Raw genomic sequence first — 15,109 nt, forward strand, 5'->3', positions numbered from 1 at the left:
TTTTTTATTTTTCTCAAAAAAAAATATTTTTTTTAGATAAAGTTTTAATAAGAATTCTAGATCTCGATGAGACACCACACATCTTCTGTAGATCATTGTTTTCCCAAAGATACCCTTAAACTGTCGGAGGGGCTAGAAAATCACAAAGTTTTGAAACTTTGGAAGTTAAAAAAATTACTTTCGGTACCCTGACAATAACCAAAAACTATACAGCTCATCTACAGGTAAGGTCTAATCGATCGGTTAAATTTCATAAAATTCAAAGAAACGTTGCGACCTGTATCAAAGCACGCAGAAAAATCGAACAAAAATTTTTTTTCACTTCTAAAGCTTCTCCCTCCTAAACAAAAAAAAACAAATAAAAAAATTAAGATAATCAGGTGATACTTTTATATATCTAGATTATGAAAAGGTAAAAATTATTTTTCTACCCTAATTAGAAAAAATGTTATAAGCGCTTTTGTCCATCGGATCCCGATTTTCGGCGAATCGTCTCGAAAAGTAGGCCCCTCCATAAGAGCTTTGCTCTTATAATAATCTTAACTAAGTCTTGGCTGGATCCCTCTATTAATGATGCTGAACTTCTAGATTACGCTCTCATTACGCCCTATATATAAGGGAATCCTACCCTTTGGAGAAGGAGTACTCATTGTTGTAAATATCAACCCTTTTGGGACTTAGTAACTCCACTGTAGAAGAAATATGGTCCATGAAAATTGGAAATTGTACATTATTGATTTTGTTTATATTGACTTTCTTATGGATACGGCTTATAGAGCCTACATGCTGACTGACGTATACGAGTCATTTGAGAATATCAGTGCTATAAATAACTATAACTTTCCAAACAATTCCCCTTGATGAAGTCAAATAGTGTCTTTTCGCTCTTTTCTTCATATTTTAAGTATATCTGATTCGAAGAAGCTTTTTTAGAGAGTGACTCATGAGACTATAGTCACAACAAGTTGTTTACCTAAATCGTATATTGGGTGGAACAGATATGTGAGAACTTTTGAGTCAAATATTTTAAGAACGTCTACATTCATATTGTCATGTTTGGTTTTCGGTATAGTTCTCTTTTGTTGCAAATTCGGCAAGGATTTAAGAAATATTTTTTACTTAAAAAAAAATCAGTACATACCACTTATATTAGCAATATAATATTCTTTAGTAACAGGCACGATTTCCTTTCTTTATAGAGGAATTAAAAACCGATAACACTGGAACTTAATATTTCCAACTTTTGAGAAGCGTAGCCAGAGCAAGTTGATAATAAATTCTTTAATAAATTACTTAATTCCTCATTATCGGACATTTATAAAGCAATGGTTCGTAGCCGATCGATAGTTCTAGCCTGGACACTTATCCCCGCTTCCATCGATACCTCACAACAAAAGCCGAAATCATGCGAGGCGACGACCGCATCGCGATGGTAAAAATTCCGCGCTGGGGCACATATTTTGCGTTCATTCGAAATAATATTTTACTGCAGTTATTATTGTAGTTTATAGTAAGATTACGCATTTAAAATTTTAAACTACCAAACTAAACTCACTGGACAAAATTATCACACCACTAATTATTTTGTCAAGAAAATTTAAATAAAAATAAATATCAGTTAAAACAGTTATAATATCTTTTCTCGTATAAAAAGCAGAACTGGACAAAAACTATGTTTATGCTTTATCATGGAACATGCTGCTCGTGAAGAGTGAGAATACATCCGCAGGAGAGTTTTCATAATTTGATACGAGGAATGCTGCGAAGACTTCAAGCAGTCATTGCAGCTAGAGGTGGCAATACACGTTATTAAGAATTCATTATGGGTCTATTGTTTTATTTTTGTATCAAAATTGAAGTTAGTGAAAATCGATGCTTTTCCTTATATTGAATTTAGTTACTTAAATCTCGTTTTGTTAAATAGAATATAATTGTTTTTGTTAATTAATAATGCATAGTTAACAATGCTTATAAGTTTGCTTATTTTTTTATCTTTATTAAAAAAAATCTCTAAAAATCAAGTGGTGCGATAATTTTGTCCAGGAGTATATTTTGATACTCGCTTTGAGTTTTAAAAAGAATAAAAATTCGGTATTTAAATTAGGTGGGTAAATTAACAATTTTATTTTTAACTTACATTTTACAATCTTAAATTTATTTAGAATAATGCCTACCTCTTGCTGTTTAAGCTCAGAAGAAATTAAAATGGATTAAAATTTTTTTTTTGTTTTTTTATTATCTTCGGTATTATTCAAATTTTCGATTTTTTAAATAAGCAACAAAAATTTGGCGTAGGTACCTACCTAATTTTGTTTTCGGCATTAACATTTTTACGAAAAAGTAATACAGCAATTACTTTTTCGTAAAAACAACTTTCCCAATAGCAACCAAGATAACCCACAAAAGTGTCAAGAATAAGTTTTTGAAAATTTGTTTTTTTTTTCAATAATATTCAAAACCACATAAAATATTATATATGTACAGTTGTGGTCACATAAATAGCACACTTAGCCTTTTCATATATTACTTACAAAAAACAAATTCCTGACTGATAAGAAAATATTTAAGCAGTTAATCTCCTCCTAATATGCAAGACTTTATGTTTATTTTAAAAATATATGCACATACAGAATTTCATTCCAATATTAACGTTTTAAGGCTGGACACATAAATAGCACACCTTTTATTCTTATTAAATATATCGAGTGTTGATTAGTATTATTTTAACTTTTAAATTTTTGAATATTGTCAAGAGTAGTTTTGTTTTTAGTGGGTAGAAAGAAACATTGTGGACCAGAGAGGAGAGCTCTTATTATAGAAAAGAAAAATCAAGGCTTTTCTATTTCTGCTATAGCAAAAGATTTAAATTGCTCTAGGAAAATGGTTTATAATGCTCTGGCTCTCTATGAGACTACTCAAAGCACAATGAACAAGAAAAGATTAACAAGGCCTCGAAAAACCAAGTATAACATGGATAAAATTATTATTAGAATAAGCAAGGGTAATCCATTTTTAAGTTCCGCCCAAATAAAACGTGAAATAGCAGACCAATATGGCGTCAATATTTCTGCAAGAACAATAAGAAGAAGATTATGTGAAAAAGATCTCAAAGGTTGTGTAGCTAGGAAAAAACCACTTGTTTCAAAAAGAAATGTTAAAAAAAGATTGGCATTTGCTAAACAACATATAAATAAGGACATTAATTTTTGGAAAACCATATTATGGAGCGATGAAACCAAGATTAATAGATCTGGAAATGATGGAAAATGCTATGTTAGACGTCCTCCCAATCGTGCCTTAAACCCTAGGTACACAATTAAAACTGTTAAGCATGGAGGAGGATCAATTATGATATGGGGAGCAATGTCATGGCATGGTGTTGGATCTATTCATCGTATAGAGGGAATAATGGACCAATACAAGTATAGGGAGATTTTGCAGAATATTATGGAACCATACATGGAGCATTTTATGCCAATTACATGTAAGTTCATGCACGATAATGATCCAAAACATTCTGCAAAATCAATAAAACGATGGTTTACTAAAAATGTGGTAGATGTTTTGGAATGGCCGCCACAAAGCCCAGACCTGAACCCTCTGGAAAATTTGTGGGATCACGTTAAAACTATTTCACGTCAAAATTAAGGTATTAAATCCCTCAAATCTGGATGAACTATGGCAAAACTTCCAAGAGGCTTGGAACAGTATTCCGGCAAGCGTGTGTGCAAAATTGGTGGAGTCAATACCCAAGCGAATAAGTGAAGTTATAAAAAATAAAGGATACCCAACAAAATATTAAATTGGTTTTGGTGAAAGTAAATATTTTTTAAGTGTGCTATTTAAATGGCCAGCATTTCTTTAGTTTTTTTGTTATGTTTCTTATATATTTAAAATACTCTTTTAATTTTAATTAAATACAACTCTTTGTAGAACATCTAAGCTAAATATATTATAAAAAAAATAGAAAATGGTATTTAATATTTTTTATCGTAATTTAGAAAAGTGTGCTATTTATATGACCATAACTGTATATATATTTTTTTATATGGCATATTCTTTTAGAAGTAAATAATGTGCAACTTTGGGGTAAATTATCCATTTTCGTATTTTGAGGGTAGACGAATTTGAAACACCGTTTATGTATATTTTTCCAATAAAATAAATAATAAAAAATATTTAAAACATTTATCATATACCTAAAAATACGTAATAATAAAAGAAATATATTATCTTGTAAAATGTAAAATATTAGGTCCTGCGGTATCTCCACTTAGTCGTTCCACTGTACGGCGTGCGCCACCAAATCTCGGCTTCAATTTTGACGCCACGAAACCAGTGTCACGGCTAGAACTCTCGATCAGCTACGAATGGTTGCATTTACTTACATGAGGATTCTAGATGTCATTACATGAAAAGGATAGGTTTGAGGTGTTACCGACTATTGGATTGCCAATAAATTGTAGAAACAAAATAATGAATATGCGATATATGAATCTTTGACAATCCTACCAACTGCGCCAATTAAAAATCAATAAGAGTAGAATCATATTTATTAAAATATAAAATTCGTAAAATACATATAATTTTTAAGTCAGAGCAAAGGAATAACGCTATTTGTTTTTGTTCACTATATAACTTTTAGAAGTTATATATTCACTATATAAGAAGACAAATTAATTAAAATTTTAAAATGTCATCTCAGTAATAGGAAATCTGAAATTTTCGCACTGTTTTTAAATTTATGTCGAGATAACATTTTAAATTTTCGATTAATTGTACTACATCCGGAGAATCTTATATGGAATTTAATGACATACGAAAAAACATTTAATGTAAAAATCTTTTCACGTTTGAGTACAAATATGGCCTTCCATAATACGTGTCTCATTATAAAAATAATTATAAAAGGCCCACAAGCATAAAAGCAATACAATACTAGAAGTTACTCAATAAATCATATAATTATGTAAATATCAAACTATAATTTGCAATTGCAATTACCGTTGCCTTTTGCCTTTAAACAATGACACATAAACAATACAAATGTTTGCACTTACTACCGTTTTTATATTGTTTTAGTTAATAATGATCCGTTTTTTCTTTAATAATTTTAAGTGTATGTTGAGTGAGACATGAGATTTATTATTATTGGTTGTATTGTTCTTTTATGCTACTTTGTTTTGTTTTATTGTTAATATTTAAAAAATGCAAATAGATTAAGTGATGTCTCCTATATGGTGAAAGAGCCAGTTTTTGGTAAATATTTAAATTTTTCTTATCTTCATTAAATTCAAAAAATCAATTGACAATAAGAACGTGATAGTTTAAAATCAAATCTGCAGGCATCATATCTGCAATCAATCAATCAATCAATCTACACTTTCATGGGTTTTTATACAAATACCGAACGCAATCTAAACGATTTCATATAAATAAAAGACGTATGTCATACCGCGCTCATTTCAGACAAATTTCAAAAAAATAATAAAATTGTCAGTGCAAAATTTTGAAGAAAAAAAATGTCCGAAAAATTCAGAACGAAACCCAAAGAACGACTTTCGAAATCGATCGCGCCCACTCATTTATCCGAGCATATCGCTCGTTTAGCAGTACCAAAGATGAGCCGTTCCATCCCGGAAGAAGAGGTGGTTAAAGTGAAAAAGTCCGCAATGAAGTACAAGGCCACCAAGAGGATTCAAAATTTGGCAAAACCCAAGCGAGTTAATCCGAAAAAGACCGAAGCAAGCAGAGTTGACCCTTTAACTCAGTCTATTACTAGCGTTAGTCCAAGTGCTTTGAACTATAAACCTACCAGGAGGATACTGGAGTTGGCTCAGCCTAAGGAGTAAAAGATTTGATTTTCTGGATTCTTAAATAAAATGTATTAAATACTTTATAACATAAGGCACAGCCATTTTGTTTTTTTTTTGTTTTAACATGGCACCCAACTGCCATTTTGAAAGTTTCAACTTGTTGGGAATTTTTTCAGATATCACAATGCAACTATAACTAACCTGATAAAATCACTTTAAATAATAATTAATTCAAAATTAAGCTCCGCTCAGTTTGGATGTATAAACGCCCGTTGTTGTGACATCACGTATGCTCGTAAATTTATCTTTTCGAATCGGTTTCTTTGAGTACAGGCCCCGAGGAAAGCCGACACTCTAGAGCTATTTAAAAGATTCGGTTTTGTTCAGGACCGGTTTTAATGTTTCAAGGTAGAGTGAGGGGTAAAATTCCAAAAAAAAGATATAAGAAAAAAATTTCATTGCTATAAGTTAAAAGTTTTAAACTTAAATTAAGAATGACATTTAAACAACGAATTGCCATTAGGATTGAATCACATTTACATATTAAAACGATACAATTTAATAGAAAAAGAAATATATATAACCTATGAAAGTTACTAAAAATGTTGTCACGGTTCCGAGTCAGTTACTCAAGTAAATCACTGCAGACTAAAAAATGAGACACAATCTTTTTATAACTTAGGCAAGACAATTGTTAAATACCTTTACAATACTGCTCTCAGTCAGTTAAATGTAATTCAGAATAACCTATTAAGGATTATGTACAAAAAAGATTATCTATATCCAACAAATCAACTATACAATAAAAGCATTTTAAATGTTAAAGGTCTATACTTTTTAAGCAATTATATTTATTGTTTTAGAAATAAAAATAATGAGATTTTTATCAAAAATTTATTTTTTTCGAAATCAAACTAAGTATACCAGCGTCTTATTTGGATCACCTAGATTACGAAAACACCGGGTTATAACAGGATCGGAGCAGAACTAAGGGAATGAGAGCACTTTGAAAATCCTAAAAAAGTCGTTTTCGACGTCCGTTTTTGAGGCCAAAAATGGGCATCAAAAATGCTAAATCTCGGCTATCGTAAAAGCTACGATTCTGCGGATGGTCTCGTTGGATTCAGAACGACGAAACTAAGACAAAACCGTTGGAATTTTATTAATAGCACCCATAGAAGCCGAGATATCGACCTTCAAACTTTGGAATTTTTCATTTTTCGGGTATACCCCCCCGTATCGAATTTTTTCACCAAAAATTGATTTTTTTCGAAATCAAACTAAGTATACCAGCGTCTTATTTGGGTCACCTAGATTACGAAAACACCGGGTTATAACAAGATCCGAGCAGAACTAAGGGAATAAGAGCAATTTGAAAATCCTGAAAAAGTCGTTTTCGACGTCCGTTTTTGAGGCCAAAAATGGGCATCAAAAATGCCAAATCTTGGCTATCGTAAAAGCTACGACTTTGCGGATGGTCTCGCTGGATTCAGAACGACGAAACTAAGACAAAACCGTTGGAATTTTCTTAATAGCTCCCATAGAAGCCGAGATATCGACCTTCAAACTTTGGAATTTTTCATTTTTCGGGTATACCCCCCCGTATCGAATTTTCTCACCAAAAATTGATTTTTTCGAAATCAAACTAAGTATACCAGCGTCTTATTTGGGTCACCTAGATTACGAAAACGCCGGGTTATAACAGGATCCGAGCAGAACTAGGGGAATGAGAGCACTTTGAAAATCTTGAAAAAGTCGTTTTCGACGTCCGTTTTTGAGGCGAAAAATGGGCATCAAAAATACCAAATCTCGGCTATCCTAAAAGCTACGACTTTGCGGATGATCTCGTTGGATTCAGAACGACGAAACTAAGACAAAACCGTTGGAATTTTCCCGATAGCTCCCATAGAAGCCGAGATATCGACCTTCAAAGTTTGGAATTTTTCATTTTTCGGGTATACCCCCCCGTATCGAATTTTTTCACCAAAAATTGATTTTTTTCGAAATCAAACTAAGTATACCAGCGTCTTATTTGGGTCACCTAGATTACGAAAACACCGGGTTATAACAGGATCCGAGCAGAACTAAGGGAATGAGAGCACTTTGAAAATCCTGAAAAAGTCGTTTTCGACGTCCGTTTTTGAGGCCAAAAATGGGCATCAAAAATGCCAAATCTTGGCTATCGTAAAAGCTATGACTTTGCGGATGGTCTCGTTGGATTCAGAACGACGAATATAAGACAAAACCGTTGGAATTTTCCCGATAGCTCCCATAGAAGCCGAGATATTGACCTTCAAAGTTTGGAATTTTTCATTTTTCGGGTATACCCCCCCGTATCGAATTTTTTCACCAAAAATTGATTTTTTTCGAAATCAAACTAAGTATACCAGCGTCTTATTTGGGTCACCTAGATTACGAAAACACAGGGTTATAACAGGATCCGAGCAGAACTAAGGGAATGAGAGCACTTTGAAAATCCTGAAAAAGTCGTTTTCGACGTCCGTTTTTGAGGCCAAAAATGGGCATCAAAAATGCCAAATCTTGGCTATCGTAAAAGCTACGACTTTGCGGATGGTCTCGTTGGATTCAAAACGACGAAACTAAGACAAAACCGTTGGAATTTTCTTAATAGCTCCCATAGAAGCCGAGATGTCGACCTTCAAAGTTTGGAATTTTTCATTTTTCGGGTATACCCCCCCGTATCGAATTTTTTCACCAAAAATTGATTTTTTTCGAAATCAAACTAAGTATACCAGCGTCTTATTTGGGTCACCTAGATTACGAAAACACCGGGTTATAACAGGATCCGAGCAGAACTAAGGGAATGAGAGCACTTTGAAAATCCTGAAAAAGTCGTTTTCGACGTCCGTTTTTGAGGCCAAAAATGGGCATCAAAAATGCCAAATCTTGGCTATCGTAAAAGCTACGACTTTGCGGATGGTCTCGTTGGATTCAGAACGACGAAACTAAGACAAAACCGTTGGAATTTTCTTAATAGCTCCCATAGAAGCCGAGATGTCGACCTTCAAAATTTGGAATTTTTCATTTTTCGGGTATACCCCCCCGTATCGAATTTTTTCACCAAAAATTGATTTTTTTCGAAATCAAACTAAGTATACCAGCGTCTTATTTGGGTCACCTAGATTACGAAAACACCGGGTTATAACAGGATCCGAGCAGAACTAAGGGAATGAGAGCACTTTGAAAATCCTGAAAAAGTCGTTTTCGACGTCCGTTTTTGAGGCCAAAAATGGGCATCAAAAATGCCAAATCTTGGCTATCGTAAAAGCTACGACTTTGCGGATGGTCTCGTTGGGTTCAGAAGGACGAAACTAAGAGAAAGCCGTTGGAATTTTCTTAATAGCTCCCATAGAAGCCGAGATATCGACCTTCAAAGTCTGGAATTTTTCATTTTTTGGGTATACCCCCGTATCGAATTTTTTTACCAAAAATTGATTTTTTCGAAATCAAACTAAGTATACCAGCGTCTTATTTGGGTCACCTAGATTACGAAAACACCGGGTTATAACAGGATCCGAGCAGAACTAAGGGAATGAGAGCACTTTGAAAATCCTGAAAAAGTCGTTTTCGACGTCCGTTTTTGAGGCCAAAAATGGGCATCAAAAATGCCAAATCTCGGCTATCGTAAAAGCTACGACTTTGCGGATGGTCTCGTTGGATTCAGAACGACGAAACTAAGACAAAACCGTTGGAATTTTCTTAATAGCTCCCATAGAAGCCGAGATATCGACCTTCAAAGTTTGGAATTTTTCATTTTTCGGGTATACCCCCCCGTATCGAATTTTTTCACCAAAAATTGATTTTTTTCGAAATCAAACTAAGTATACCAGCGTCTTATTTGGGTCACCTAGATTACGAAAACACCGGGTTATAACAGGATCCGAGCAGAACTAAGGGAATGAGAGCACTTTGAAAATCCTGAAAAAGTCGTTTTCGACGTCCGTTTTTGAGGCCAAAAATGGGCATCAAAAATGCCAAATCTTGGCTATCGTAAAAGCTACGACTTTGCGGATGGTCTCGTTGGGTTCAGAAGGACGAAACTAAGAGAAAGCCGTTGGAATTTTCTTAATAGCTCCCATAGAAGCCGAGATATCGACCTTCAAAGTCTGGAATTTTTCATTTTTTGGGTATACCCCCGTATCGAATTTTTTTACCAAAAATTGATTTTTTCGAAATCAAACTAAGTATACCAGCGTCTTATTTGGGTCACCTAGATTACGAAAACACCGGGTTATAACAGGATCCGAGCAGAACTAAGGGAATGAGAGCACTTTGAAAATCCTGAAAAAGTCGTTTTCGACGTCCGTTTTTGAGGCCAAAAATGAGCATCAAAAATGCCAAATCTCGGCTATCGTAAAAGCTACGACTTTGCGGATGGTCTCGTTGGATTCAGAACGACGAAACTAAGACAAAACCGTTGGAATTTTCTTAATAGCTCCCATAGAAGCCGAGATATCGACCTTCAAAGTTTGGAATTTTTCATTTTTCGGGTATACCCCCCCGTATCGAATTTTTTCACCAAAAATTGATTTTTTTTCGAAATCAAACTAAGTATACCAGCGTCTTATTTGGGTCACCTAGATTACGAAAACACCGGGTTATAACAGGATCCGAGCAGAACTAAGGGAATGAGAGCACTTTGAAAATCCTGAAAAAGTCGTTTTCGACGTCCGTTTTTGTTGCCAAAAAATGCGCATCAAAAATGCCAAATCTCGGCTTTCGTAAAAGCTACGACTTTGCGGATGGTCTCGTTGGATTCAGAAGGACGAAACTAAGACAAAACCGTTGGAATTTTCCCGATAGCTCACATAGAAGCCGATATATCGACCTTCAAAGTTTGGAATTTTTCATTTTTCGGGTATACCCCCCCGTATCGAATTTTTTCACCAAAAATTGATTTTTTTGAAATCAAACCAAGTATACCAGCGTCTTATTTGGATCACATAGATTACGAAAACACTGGGTTATAACAGGATCCGAGCAGAACTAAGGGAATGAGAGCACTTTGAAAATCCTGAAAAAGTCGTTTTCGACGTCCGTTTTTGAGGCCAAAAATGGGCATCAAAAATGCCGAATCTCGGCTATCATGAAAGCTACGACTTTGCGGATGGTCCCGTTGGATTCAGAAGGACGAAACTAAGACAAAACCGTTGGAAATTTCCCAATAGCTCCCATAGAAGCCGATATATCGACCTTCAAAGTTTGGAATTTTTCATTTTTCGGGTATACCCCCCCGTATCGAATTTTTTCACCAAAAATTGATTTTTTTCGAAATCAAACTAAGTATACCAGCGTCTTATTTGGGTCACCTAGATTACGAAAACACCGGGTTATAACAGGATCCGAGCAGAACTAAGAGAATGAGAGCACTTTGAAAATCCTGAAAAAGTCGTTTTCGACGTCCGTTTTTGAGGCCAAAAATGGGCATCAAAAATGCCATATCTCGGTTATCGTAAAAGCTACGACTTTGCGAATGGTCTCGTTGGATTCAGAACGACGAAACTAAGACAAAACCGTTGGAATTTTCTTAATAGCTCCCATAGAAGCCGAGATATCGACCTTCAAAGTTTGGAATTTTTCATTTATCGGGTATACCCCCCCGTATCGAATTTTTTCACCAAAAATTGATTTTTTTTGAAATCAAACTAAGTATACCAGCGTCTTATTTGGGTCACCTAGATTACGAAAACACCGGGTTATAACAAGATCCGAGCAGAACTAAGGGAATAAGAGCAATTTGAAAATCCTGAAAAAGTCGTTTTCGACGTCCGGTTTTGAGGCCAAAAATGGGCATCAAAAATGCCAAATCTCGGCGATCGTGAAAGCTACGACTTTGCGGATTGTCTCGTTGGATTCAAAAGGACGAAACTAAGACAAAACCGTTGGAATTTTCCCGATAGCTCCCATAGAAGCCGAGATATCGACCTTCAAAGTTTGGAATTTTTCATTTTTAGGGTATACCCCCGTATCGAATTTTTTCACCAAAAATTGATTTTTTCGAAATCAAACTAAGTATACCAGCGTCTTATTTGGGTCACCTAGATTACGAAAACACCGGGTTATAACAGGATCCGAGCAGAACTAAGGGAATGAGAGCACTTTGAAAATCCTGAAAAAGTCGTTTTCGACGTCCGTTTTTGAGGCCAAAAATGGGCATCAAAAATGCCAAATCTCGGCTATCGTAAAAGCTACGACTTTGCGGATGGTTTCATTGGATTCAGAACGATGAAACTAAGACAAAACCGTTGGAATCCCTTTTCTTGCTGTTTCTTAGATTTGAAATTTTGACCCTAACTTTATTCAAAATAGTTCAAAAATGGTATTTGTGTGTGAATTTAAAAGGTAGTTATCAAGATTCTTTAGTGGCTGGGATATATTTGACAATTTCTTCAGAAATATGAATAAAAAAGTTACCAAATATCTGTGTATTGAGTCTGTCATTATTGGCTTTTGGATATTCACCATTTTTTTATAAATGGGCATGGATATTTTACGAATGATTAAAAACATACCAAAAAAATACTACGACGTAAACATATTTAAAAATTAGAAGCTTTTCTAGTTAATAATAATACGTACGATTCTTACAACAAAATGAATTATATTTACAAAACCTAAGATTATTATAATAAGTGTTTTGTCCAATGGTCCCTACCGCCAAGTATTTTGGATGCCATCTTCATCATTTTTTTACTCCTGCACTAAACCGCCATTTTGTAACTAGAAACTGTCATTTTTATGTCAAAATTGTGACAGCAGAGGAAACAAAGCAAGTGACTTTTTAGGCATGGCATACGTAGAGTTAAACTCAAGCATGCGCACAAATATTTTAAATGTTTCATATATTATTCATTTAGATTATTATTAGTTTTAATTTGCAATTAAAAACTTAGTAAATTAGATTTTTGATGTCCCATTAAAGCAGTTCAAAATAACAAATTGGTTTTTTGTTCACACAAAATAGATAAGTAGAATAAAATAATGATTAAATCTATTTTTTTCTTGCTGGTTATTATTTTGAAGGCGATAGTGATGATCAAATCAATATGCATCCAATTGCTTAACTATTTTCCAGATTAAAAATGTATTAAAAAGTTAAAAGAGTGTTGAAGTACACTCTTAATAATTGTGACTCTGCAGATCCAATTAAAAAATTAAAAACATAAAAATCCGATCCTGTATTTAAAAATGGCATCAAATCGCCCTCGGGGTCCGCACAGGTGTGAAAGGTCTCTCTTCTTATTCTCGCCTTCTTCTTCTTCTTTTACTGCGTCGATCGGTCTCATCAAACCGAATTACAGGGCATCATACCTTATCAAAAGATTAAATTGGGAACACAATGATGCATTTTTATTGGCTGTAAACAATTTCTGAAGCGCTTATAAAAAGTGGTTTACGAGGAGTTCGCCTCCTAAGTTGGCAGTTTTCCGTAAATAAAGGGCCCCATTATGCCCCGATTCAAAGTATGTACAGTTTGGCAAATCGAGTTGCTCGCATGATAAATTTAATGCGATAAACTCGGCGGGAAAAGTGGAAACAGACGTAACCGCAAATAAAGCAAATCTAAGCGGGTCATTTAACACCCTCTAGCTCCCACACACGGGGGCTGACTTTTATTTTGGGTATGCCGCGTTTCGTTTTGGAAATGGCCAATAAATCTGGGAAATTGGACGATTTTTTTTTTGCTAGCGTAGAGGTAATGATTTGTAACCGTATTTAAATTCGAAATTATTACGTAACTTTTTAGAATATTTATACGAAAATTGCCAGTCTCTAGAATATCTTTGCACTTATTGTTTTCTTCTTAGAAGTTTTTTTTTAAATTATTTCTTTATGAATGCCAAAATACATTCTTAAATCTCATATTTCCTTCTTTTTTTTTTTGGGTTTAAAAAATATAAACATTTTGCCTCTATGAACTTTTGATTTTTGCAATTCAATTTCCTTAAGAAAAAATCGCTGGACCATTGATTTTGGAAAAAAAACCTAAGAAAAACGTCAAATAAAACTTGAATTTAAAATGGAATCAAGACTTTAATGACATGCCTGGAAAACAAAAAAAATATTTGAAATTTTAAAAATGAAATTAGAAAATAACTAATAAAGTATAGAACAAAAGAAATATGACTTTAAATACCTGGAAGAAATTTGGTCATGTCGACATAATAATAATAATATTACAGAAGTGGTTGATATGCTGATTGGGGCTGGATTTTTTTGGAAACTCGTGCGAGATGGGCAAATATCGTTGGGCAATGGTATGGCATGCCTCCAAAATACATGTTTGGGTTGGATTATTTCTGGAGACTTCCAAAATAATATATCTGGTGGGAAAAATTCTAAAACTATTTGTAATTTTGCAATGGATTTGGATGTGCAACATCAGTTGCAAAAGTTTTGGCAATGGGAGGAACCAGGATTGACAAAAAATGAGAATTTGTCTTCTGAGGAGGTAATGTGTGAACATTTGTTTGTTTCTACAACTTCTCGTGGTGAGCATGGTCGATTTGTGGTGACTATTCCTTTGAAAGATTCTATAGATAAACTTGGATATTCAAAACAGATGGCTTTGCAAAGATTATTTTCCTTAGAAAGAAGGTTTCAAAAAAGTGAGTCGTTGCGTAAGCAATATGGCGAATATATGGCCGAATATGAAAGAGTGGGCCACATGACTAAGACTAGTGATTTTCAGGAGGATGAGGTGTCTTTCTTCCTTCCACATCATGGAGTGATTAAAGAGGACAGTTCTACCACAAAATTAAAAGTTGTGTATGATGGGTCGGCACAGTCAAGCAGTGGCGTCTCCATTAATGACTTACAATACGTTAGACCTAAAATTCAGGATAATTTGTTGTCGATTCTGTTACGATTTGGGCAAAACAAGGTGGCAAGGTGGCAAAACAACATCTAGCCCTTTTTTAGCCGTCAGGTGTCTAAAGCAGGTTGCAATGGACTGCCAGGCGAGTCATCCGAATGCTTCTAGAATGATTAATGCTGATTTTTACGTGTACGATATCATTTCTGGTTCGTCATCTCTAGAGGAGGCAATAGAGGTGTGCAAAGAGTTTTGCTCCAATAACAAGGTTTTTTTGAGTCAGATGGGTCCAGATAATCCAGATATAGAAGGGCATAATGTTTTGTTGGATCTAGGTGAAGGTGGAAAAACCAAAACAGTAGGAATATTTTGGAACTATTCTTTCGACATTGTTACGTATAAAATTGGGTCTTCGTTGAATTTTGTTTGAAAGTAAAAGAAAAATACTCTCTGACGT

At 34.3% G+C, this 15,109-nt stretch overlaps 2 protein-coding genes across 2 annotated transcripts; both read left to right on the plus strand.

The window, feature by feature from the left end:
* Positions 1–5,447: 5,447 nt before the first annotated feature.
* Positions 5,448–5,913, plus strand: LOC126743913 (uncharacterized). Its single transcript, XM_050451189.1, has one exon. The coding sequence runs from the start codon at positions 5,523–5,525 to the stop codon at positions 5,850–5,852; it is 330 nt and encodes a 109-aa protein (XP_050307146.1). The 5' UTR covers positions 5,448–5,522; the 3' UTR covers positions 5,853–5,913.
* An 8,118-nt stretch (positions 5,914–14,031) lies between these two features.
* LOC126744156 (uncharacterized) lies at positions 14,032–14,748 on the plus strand. The gene has a single exon (XM_050451516.1). It carries the CDS (start codon positions 14,032–14,034, stop codon positions 14,746–14,748), a length of 717 nt encoding a protein of 238 aa, XP_050307473.1.
* The last annotated feature ends 361 nt before the right edge of the window (positions 14,749–15,109 follow it).

This window comes from Anthonomus grandis, chromosome 13 (genome assembly GCF_022605725.1).
Source record: "Anthonomus grandis grandis chromosome 13, icAntGran1.3, whole genome shotgun sequence".
NCBI classification, from domain to species: Eukaryota; Metazoa; Arthropoda; class Insecta; order Coleoptera; family Curculionidae; genus Anthonomus; species Anthonomus grandis.

Coding starts and splice junctions, on each gene's coding strand:
- LOC126743913 (XM_050451189.1), top strand. CDS start 5,523: ATGTCCGAAAAATTCAGAACGAAACCCAAAGAACGACTTTCGAAATCG.
- LOC126744156 (XM_050451516.1), top strand. CDS start 14,032: ATGCTGATTGGGGCTGGATTTTTTTGGAAACTCGTGCGAGATGGGCAA.